Source organism: Rhamphochromis sp. 'chilingali' (assembly GCF_963969265.1).
Source record: "Rhamphochromis sp. 'chilingali' genome assembly, chromosome: 1".
NCBI classification, from domain to species: domain Eukaryota; kingdom Metazoa; phylum Chordata; class Actinopteri; order Cichliformes; family Cichlidae; genus Rhamphochromis; species Rhamphochromis sp. 'chilingali'.
Genome location: NC_137929.1, coordinates 65,677,720 through 65,687,306, shown reverse-complemented (window position 1 = coordinate 65,687,306; position 9,587 = coordinate 65,677,720). Strand labels below are relative to the sequence as shown.

The 9,587-nt window shown below is 40.3% G+C and overlaps 1 protein-coding gene across 1 annotated transcript; it reads right to left on the bottom strand.

Moving 5' to 3' along the window:
* Positions 1–2,569: 2,569 nt before the first annotated feature.
* LOC308405318 (nuclear factor 7, ovary-like) lies at positions 2,570–9,302 on the bottom strand. Its single transcript, XM_080895860.1, has 4 exons — positions 8,805–9,302; positions 8,231–8,362; positions 8,077–8,129; positions 2,570–4,591 (listed from the first exon to the last, which is right to left on the bottom strand). Exons 3-4 carry the CDS (start codon positions 8,110–8,112, stop codon positions 3,431–3,433), a joined length of 1,197 nt encoding a protein of 398 aa, XP_080751986.1. The 5' UTR covers positions 8,113–8,129; positions 8,231–8,362; positions 8,805–9,302; the 3' UTR covers positions 2,570–3,430.
* Positions 9,303–9,587: the final 285 nt, after the last annotated feature.

Sequence of the window (9,587 nt, the reverse complement as noted above, 5' to 3'; positions counted from 1 at the left end):
CACTACTCAGGTTAAACATGATATATAAGTCACTTTGATAACTTAAAAATGTTATTGTTTGGCTTTTTCAGTGTTTTATTTGTTTGTGAGTAAATCGGTTTGGCTGAGATTAAAGTTATTAGATTAGATTAAGTTAAATTTAACTTTATTAATCCCTCGGGAGGGTGCCTCCGGGGTTTTCACACAGCTGAATAAACGTCAAACAGAAAATGATTAAAGAGAAGTGTGAGACGGTCGAGTGTTTACGTCAGTACCCTATTATATTTTAGATAGCAAGGAGCAGAAGGCAGAGTTTCACTCCACTGAGGGAGCTCATGACGTACTACCCAGCTTTCTTTAGACCGTAAAGGCCGGGTCCTCAGAAGCAGCCTCTGAATTTGGACACCCCCGCTGTTTCCGGGCCGGCCAATAATAACGGTGACATTTAACATATTTTATCCGATAAATAAACCCTGTAAAATGTATTAAACCCCCCCCCCCCACGGCCCTTTTGAATGTCTCCCTAGTGTGGCCACAACACCTCACTCTTGGAGCACTTTTTTGCCACATGTATCGCAAACCACGTCTCAGCTGTTTTGTGGAGGTAAAATAAGTCCGCACATGACTCCAATTACGCTCAACCATTGTTGTGAGTGCGCACGCCAGCGGCTGCGAGACATTTATACAGCCGTATTTCGCACATGACTATGAAAGGCGGAAGAGGAAGTAGTTCCTTTGAATGTAGACAAACTGAATGTTATAGTTTCTTTCCACTGTGTTTCTTTTAATGACAAACTACAAATTTACTCTAAATTACTAAAATATCGATATTGTAATGTGAGAATTGATTCTAGAACATAAATGACTGGTATCGGAAGAATCGATATTTCAGGATCGATCCACACATCACTAGTTTTAAGGCTAAGGGCAGAGGAAAGATGAGGTCCCACTCTAACTTTCTGTACATGGTCTGAGCGAAAGTTTATAATCTAGTGGCATGTTGTAGAAGGAAGTCCGATATCCAGCAGTTTTACTATTAGTCTGTTCAGGAGTATCTTATTAGAAGTAGAGCTAAAGTCAACAAAGAGCAGCCTAGTGTAACGCCCGCCATTGTAGCAATGGCGTTTTCAGTTGATCTGTTAGCAAAATATTTTCATTGTCTTTCATTTTACATTATGTAAATACATATTTTTATTAAAAAATTATTTACAATTAAACAAAAAGAAAAACACTTTTTTAAATATACTGTAATCCTTATATGCAGTGTTGGGAAGGTTACTTTTAAAACATATTCCACTACAGATTACAGATTACATGCCCCAAAATGTATTTTGTAACATATTCTGAATACTTTGGATTACTTAGTATATTATCATGCTTTTTACAACTACATCTACGTGAATGTACTATTGCTGTGTGATTTATTACTGTTACTGAAGGTCCGCGGCTGCGAACCGTAGTAAAGGGACGTCTGGCTAATACGTAGGGTTTGTGTCGGGCTCATAGCCAAAAACTACCTTTACTTTGTTGTGTGGGTTAACTTTGCTAGTGAGAGACAGAGAGAGGCATTGAAAGGCTGCTCCAACGGAACTTATTGTTTCGGAGGAAAACACGAACACGGTGTACAGTCGAGTCTTAATAGCTTACTTACAACTGGGCTAGCTTACTTACAACTGGGCTCGTCAGGCACTCTTCTTGGCTGCAGTGGTTGTTATTATATTTACATGCTTCCAGCTCCCGTTTCTGCTCGATGACAGCTCGTACTTTTCGACTATCCTTTTTTTCCCTCCCTCGCTCACAGACAGATAACATGTATGGCACTCTATTCTACCTGCAGCACCGACTACACTGCCCATGAGGCTACATTCTTTAGGGCTATGCCTGTAGCATTCTGCCTATTAGCTTAGAACAACAACAACAAAAAGGCACTCTCACCCAGGAAACACACAGTCGCACAGAGAGAGAGCGGCACCCTGTAATCATGGCAACCGTAACACCACAATATGAAACAGGAAAATAATCGAGTAATCCATTTATTTCAACAAAGTAACTCTATTCTAAATACAACCTTTTTAAATGGTAACTGTAACGGAATACAGTTACTGATATTTTGTATTTTAAATACGTAATGGCGGCACATGTTTTCCATTACTTTTTTTTTTTTAAACCACAAGAGAAATAAACTAAATATTTATATTTTGATTAAAATGCCTTTTTCTTTCACATTATAAAACAATAAATATAAAGTTTAATTGAATCCTGATTGTCTACTACATATCCTTGCTATATATTTTATTAACCCTTTAAGACCTACCATAGAACCAAGTCCGCCAGAGCTTATATTATATTTTCACATGCTGTGGAGCCATTTTCTGGAGCATTTCAAGTTGCTATACATCAATACAACCATTATAGCCCAAATTTTAATAATATGTATGCATTAAGTGCATAGTAATTACATAAATTGCAAAAAAGTGCAATAAACTACAAAAAAATTTAAAATCATTTTTGTTTTTTTAACATATATTTCTAGTTAGAGAAATTTAAGAGGCTTATCCCTCAAAACTGTAAATACAAAAAAGTTGCACAAACTAGTTTCCCACCAAAGGAAATTTATTTTGAGTGTTTTCATAGTTTTATTTTTGAGATACACCAATTTTCATATACTACAGGAAAAACAAAAAAATATATTATAGTGCAAATTTGCAAAATAACAGCATATGCATCAAAAGAAACTATTTCCAGCAGTGCAATGTGAGTCCTAAGCATCCCAGAAATGACACAGAAAGTCATGAAGTTAAACATAACTTTTAAAAACGATGGTAAAAAAAAAAAACTACATTTCCGTAAAATGACGTCACTTCCGGTTTCGGGCAGGTCATGCAGTCATGTGATAGTTCGCGCTGATGGACGTAGGAAGTGTTACAAACAGCTGATAGGATCGGCAAAGCGTGTTTCTGGAATATTATGTTTTTGTTGCTACAAGCACTTTTTATGCAGTTTTTGCAAAGCTATATGTGGAAGGAAACTGTGACCTAGGACAAGCTGATGGCATAAGATGTCAGTACAATTCCTCCGGTTTCATATGCAAAAAAAATTATTGCGCTAGCTCACGTGGTTGCAGTGCTACCGGGATATAAAAATAGTTACGCAAAATGGAGCGTGTCCGCTCCTACCGGTTCTAAAGGGTTAATATCATTTAATGTGGCAGGAGTTCCATTCATTAGCATGATATATTATAACCAGTTATAATTTTTTCATCTGAGGTTTGTATTCACTCTGAGTAACAACTCAAGCTGATTTTTAACCCTGTGCTGAGTTTTCACTTTTTAAATCATTCTTAAATACATTCAAATGTGAACCTTCTGTTAGACTGGGTGTATTATTACATCTGGACCCAATGTACATTTCACTGACAGGAAACGACATTAGAAATATAATCATCCCTAACTCATCTGCTCCGTGACACTGACACTTTTAACGGCAACACTTTCACTTCTTCACGAGTGCGAATATATGGAAACATTTTCTCAGTGAAAGTGTTTCTGAAGGTGTGTATGTGTGTGTTAGTATTAGGATCAGAGAACGACAGCTTTCCTCTGTTCCAGTTCAGATTCACTCTGATCCTCTGGAGCTTCTTCTCTACTGAGAGAGCAGTGAGAGCAGCTGATGGTGACCATGCTGAGTATTTACCTTCAAATAACTCTATTCTCCATAATTCAGACCATAACTCTTTCTTCCTCCCCATAGACTTTGTCAACACACCTAGGTCCCAATATGTACTGTTTCCAACTTCAACATCCCAGCTGTGAGTCCCTGAGTTAAAGCCCTCAGAGCCCAGGACAGAGTAAAACCAATGAATCCTCTCTGGATTATCAGGAAGCTGCTGCTTCTCTCCTCCTCTCACACTGGTCAGATCTTCAGATAGGATGAGGTTTGGATCAGCAGTGTTTGGGTCCAGAATGACAGGACTGTAGGAGACCATGTACTTCATGTTGTTCCAGATGTTGAAGGTCAGGTTGCCCAGGTGTTTGGCCTGGTCTATCAGAGCTCCTGAGGGCAGCTGTGGATCATCCAGCAGGGGGCAGCGCTGGACTCTTTCCACTGCAGCCTTGTAGTTGTGCAGGAATGAGACGTCTTCAGCTCTCAGCTCCTCCTCTGTGGCTCTGACTGTGTCTGAAAGAGCTGCTATCTCTCTGCTCAGAGCCTCCATCTTCTCCTTCATCATCCCACTCTTCTGCTCCTCTTCCTCCCTCAGTGCAGCCAGCCTGGCCTCCTCTTCCTCTGCTAGAAACTGGTAAAGCTTCTTAAACTGCTCCTTAATCTGCCTCTCTGTGTGTCGGGCCTGGACCTTAATGTGTTCTGCTGTTTGATCAAACTTCACTTTAGCTTCTTCACAAACATTTAACTTCTCCTTTAAGGGCTCCAGAGTTTCCTGAAGTTCCTTCTTGTGTTGTTGTGCAGCTTCATTGATGGGTGTGAATCTGTGCTTGGTGTGTTGTGCTAAAACACAGCAAACGAGACATAGAGTCTGCTGATGGTCCAGACAGAAGATTTTGAGCTCCTCAGAGTGCAGACTGCAGAGAGTCCCTGAAGTTTTCTGATCTCTCTCCTGTAAGAACATAGTAATGTACATTCTTAATTTTTGCTAATTTTTTTGTAGAATTATTTTTAATTGTTTGCTAAATTGTTTTGTTCAGACACATTGCAGGGTCTACCTTTTATTATAAGGTAGACCCTGCAATAAAACAACAGAGAAAAAAAACAACAGTCATAGACCCCTTATGAGCAAGCGCTTTGGCAAAAGTGGGAAGTTAAAAATCTATTTTAACAGGAAGAAACCTCCAGCAGAACCAGGCTCAGGGAAGGGTGTTTATATGATGTGACTGATTGGTCTGAGGGGAGGGTTAAGACAGGGTTAAAGGCATGCTGTGTAAGACACCCAGAGAATAATCACAAGTAATAATTCAATACTCAGTATTCAAGTGTATAAACACATAGTGAACGCACCCTGGGCCATTTGACTACAGTAAATCACCTAATACAAGGGGGCTAGGTTTCACAATGGGTTCACCCAAAACTTTGGCTGATTGTGACCCCACCTTTTTTCACCCTTGGCTTGTGTGATCAGGTAGAAGATCAATAGGGGGTTTGTGACCCTCTTGGGAGAACACTACGATAGGGCTAAAAATCCAGGACTCTCTACCAGTCGCTCTTAGAAGTGAAGAAGCTTATCAAATGAGAGGTGAAGCGTCAACTTTTGAGGATTTACTTACCTGGATGACTGAGCATGCATTAATACGTAAATCTAAGTGTGCAGGTGCCTTTTTGTCACTGGTGGATCTAGAGGACGGCGCATGCGGCTTGGTACATCCCCTGGAGAAGACGTATTTGACACTGCCACGGATGACCAAGTAGATTTATCCTCAGTGCACCCCAACTAGCAGACCCTTTTGTTACTTGCTTGATGATGTTGCTAGTGATGGGATTTCCGTCTCTTTTTGAGAAACGGCTCTTCAAACCCCCTCACTAAAAAGAGCCTCTTTCGGCTCCGAACCGGCTCTTCAGGTTGTTTTGTTGTTTTAATTAATTTATTATTAACAATAATACAAAATTATGCAAAAAAAAGAATTACTAATGTAAAAAAGGTGGTTTTATTTATATTTGTTTATATATAAATATATACGGTGGCCCCTAGAGACAAAACACGTACAAACTCCAAAACACATTTCTAGCGTTAACTGAAAACAGAGCTACCTAGATCACTTAAATTACACAATTGAAAGCACATGTGTATTGTTTGTGTATTAATACACAAGCACTCATATATATACAGCTATGTTAGCATAATATAAACAAGCTAACTTTTTTTCCACTCGATAAAAGTTAACGTGAGTGTTCTCGGTGGTCAGGAACAAATGTAATCGCATGGCAGGATGCTGTAAAAGGACCAAACTTCAGCCAGGAGAACAACTGAGATAATCCATCCACAATACGAGGTTAGTCATTCATATACTGCTGCATGGGCTGGGCTGTAGTTACATCCTAAGGTTTTAAAAACTGAGCTTAAATAAATGATTATTTAATAAAAGCCGAGGGAGGTCAACAGGGATCACTGACTGTTTTAGGAGCTTTTTGAGATCAAATAGAAGAAAATACATAACATTAAACAAGTTAACAACACAAAAGCCATATTAAACGCAGACTACTTTAGACCCGGAAGTAGGATTCGTCGCGTCATCACTGAACAACCGGATACCTTTCTAATGTGATGTTGTTGTCCCTGGCTCTCTTTCTCTCTCTCTCCCTCTGGCTCTCTTCCTGTGTTACTGAGAGTGTAACTACCGCCCCTCCCCCCTCTGCCCAGCACAAAGCACAGGCTGCCAAATGTTACCATTGTATTAGTTATATAAACCTTGTTAAAACATTCCTTCCGCCTTCAATCTGGGTTACTGCTCTTAGGTTCCTTTCAAGTTTCTTGCCTCCGGGCCCCTCTGACAGTAATACTCCGTACATGATGGGAATCCCCCAGCAGCCTACACCTATTGCACCATAACTAATGGACGATTTAGGGCATTTAATCTCTCATCAAAGTTTCTTGGTGTGCAGTCCCAGATTTTAAGCCCTTTGGGATTTTCCCCAAAGGGATACTCCCACACTCCGCTACTGATTCTCTACATAATCACATGAGTCAATGTGTTAAAACAGGTGTAGGTCACAATCAGCCAATGTTTTGGGTGAATCCATTGTGAAAGCTAGCCCCACCCTATCATGTGATACTTTAGTCAAATGGCCAAGGATGTGAATGGCATTAAGGCGTCTGGGAAGGGATCTCAAAACTGGATTATAGATGGCAGACAGCTGAATGCTGGAATCATTTTGGACAGAGAAGACAGATGGTTTAAAAGACTAGTGAAAGAAGCCTTCTATGTCCACTGTTAATGACCATGTTTGAACAGAGGCAGTGGCTTATGACACCGACTGTCTGTTGTGTAGCTGTTTTCAAATACATTGATATTTATTTATTCTTTTTCTTCAACTCTCTAGTAATTACTTCTTCCAAACCATCAATATGTATTTTAGACCCCGTTCCAACAAGACTGGTCAAAGAAGTCCCACCATTAATTAATTTCAATTTAAAATATTAAAATTTAAATAGTTTAAATATTATCAATCTATCTCTATTAATAGGTGACATGCATGGCTAACCTGCCATTTACGGGTAGTTCAAGATCATGCTAAAGAACCTCAGTAAAGGTTGCCAGCAGTAATCAGAATTCAAGGTTCCATTAATCATGACAAGTTATCCAGGTCCCGAAACACTTCTCTTCTCTTGGCTGTCACACTTTCTCCCTCTTCCTTATCTTTCCTGCTTAGCTTCTCATGTCTTGTATAGTCTTGCTTATTCTCTAACCCTTAGAGACTCTCCCAGACTTGTTCGCTAAAAGACAAAAGAAGAATTATCCCGATTGTCCTGTGGAGGCATTCCCTGCCGGATACTCTATGGTCGGTTGTGTCGTGTGTCTGGCAACACTCGATGGAGGACATTGAACGATGAGACCTGGTGACCAGTGACAGACATTAGACCTACTGTAAAATTGGATGCAGTTTGTTCGCACTAACCAAAACAACTACCATCTTCGTCTCATGCGCCCCCCCGGCACCAGCTGGATGCTCAAGGTAAAAGCTGACGGGAATGACAAAATTCTCCCCTAGATAATCAGACTATTTGTTGTGACTCTCTCTCTCCTCATTCAAGGCCACCCACGTCGACCGAAGATTGTTGACTTTTGCCTAACCGGGTGAAGGGAGTCACTTACTTTATAAAATACCTTTTAAAATAGGGCCAGGCAGGTTTGAATAGCTTTTTTTTTTTTAAAAAAACCTTAATAAATGCATTGATTAAAAAACTGCAATGTGCATTTTCTCAAGTTAATTTTATCTAATATTAAAATATGAGTAGTTCTTTAAAGCCAGGTTTACAAGTGGCTCATTTATGTACTAACTTTTCTCTTTCCACTATCCCTTCAGACAGTCTTTATAGAAGCTGTAGCTACATAAAAGAACAATGGGAATACTGAAGATCTCCTGACTTACCTGACAGCAGAGATCCTCCTCTGATCTGGAAGCCATTGAGTCTGTGAGTGAAGCTGAAAACAGCAGACAGGAAGTACAGTCAGTCCTGGCTCCCCTCCCTCCTCTACCACCTTCACTGAAACTTCCTTTGAGTCGTGTTTTTGTTCAAACTCACATTCAGTGTGTGGAGCGTCAGCAGCTTGAAGCAGCAGTGTTGGAGTTTTCCACTTTTCTCTCCTGTAGCTGGACTCACTCAGAGGAAGCTGCTAGTTTGGTCTGAGCTCAGTCTGATCGTCTGTGCGTCTCTCTTTAATGAGGACGAAAAACAGGGTAGAGACTCATTCAACTACACCCACGTGTGTGTTTCATTCCAGAGCGTAGCTGTTTGTCTTCTTAAGACAGGTCAAAACATGTAAACTTTTAAGAAGCTAAGAAGACAGAGTGCCCTTCAGTGGTGTAGTGTATATTCCACAGCAGCCACAGGCACAACTATGAGTTTGTTCTATTGGGATCTGTCACGCATTAACACACAAAGGTGGACTCTCTTTGTATCTCAAGCTGTCGTTCAGCCTTTAGGACCCTTGATGATTTTCTTTTTTGCTAATTTAATCAAAAATATTTAATCATGATGCTGTGAATCCTTTTAATAACAGAACAAAGTTTAAAACAGGCAAACCTTTTCTTTTCTCTAAGATATTTTTGTTTCCCCACCTTTTTTTGTCTCTATGCACCAGCTGATGATCACTTACCTGTTCCTTATGCTTTAATGAAGCCACTACTAACCAGAGTGGTGGATCTTCACTGGATCGTTGAACTGCTAACAGTTAGCGTAACATGGCGCTGATGCTTGTTGTCTTGTTACCGTCATGATCCGGGTGAGTTTCGGTGTTTTCCACAGAGTCAGCAGTTCCACCTCTGGGAGGGGCCATTCATTTCATCTGTTGACATATAACACCAACACTCTCCACTCCTCTTCAACAGAGTCTCAGCTAACCAAAGTTAATGTAGGCCACAATAGTATTTGTGAACCGCTTAAGTGAATTGCATTATCTTTCCTTGTGATACTCATTTATAATAACTCTCCTGATGCAAACCTTCCCCAGAAAAGCTTCATTCAGAGGCAGGACTTCTAGACAGTTTTCTCAGCCATGGCTTTGCTCGCCCTATGCACCTGCCTGCCTCCCTGCCTCAGCTTCTGGAGTTCTGGATTCCTCCCCACTCACTCGGACAATTCTCCCCTCCATGCTACTCCTCCACCTGCAGCAAGTAAGCATCAAAGGAACACTCTACACCACAGTCAGCCAGCATTTTCCTGGAACAATACCTGAACTTATGTTATTTCCATATCAGGGAATCCCCATGAACCAGCCATCCAGTATGTCTACACCCTTTTTGGCCACAAAGTCATAGAAGTGTCATTTTCACTGTCCAAGTTTCTCTGATTGCTTTCATAGCTCAGGTTGCATATGTACTTCACAGTTTTGCATTATTCATAGTTTATGTTCATTCCCACAGTTCACGGTTTACTTGTC

Bases quoted from the DNA above. Each gene is read 5' to 3' on its own strand.
- LOC308405318 (XM_080895860.1), bottom strand. From the start codon at position 8,112: ATGGCTTCCAGATCAGAGGAGGATCTCTGCTGTCAG. The intron at 4,592-8,076 runs GTAAGTCAGGAG...ATGTTCTTACAG, and splicing joins AGGAGGATCTCTGCTGTCAG to GAGAGAGATCAGAAAACTTC.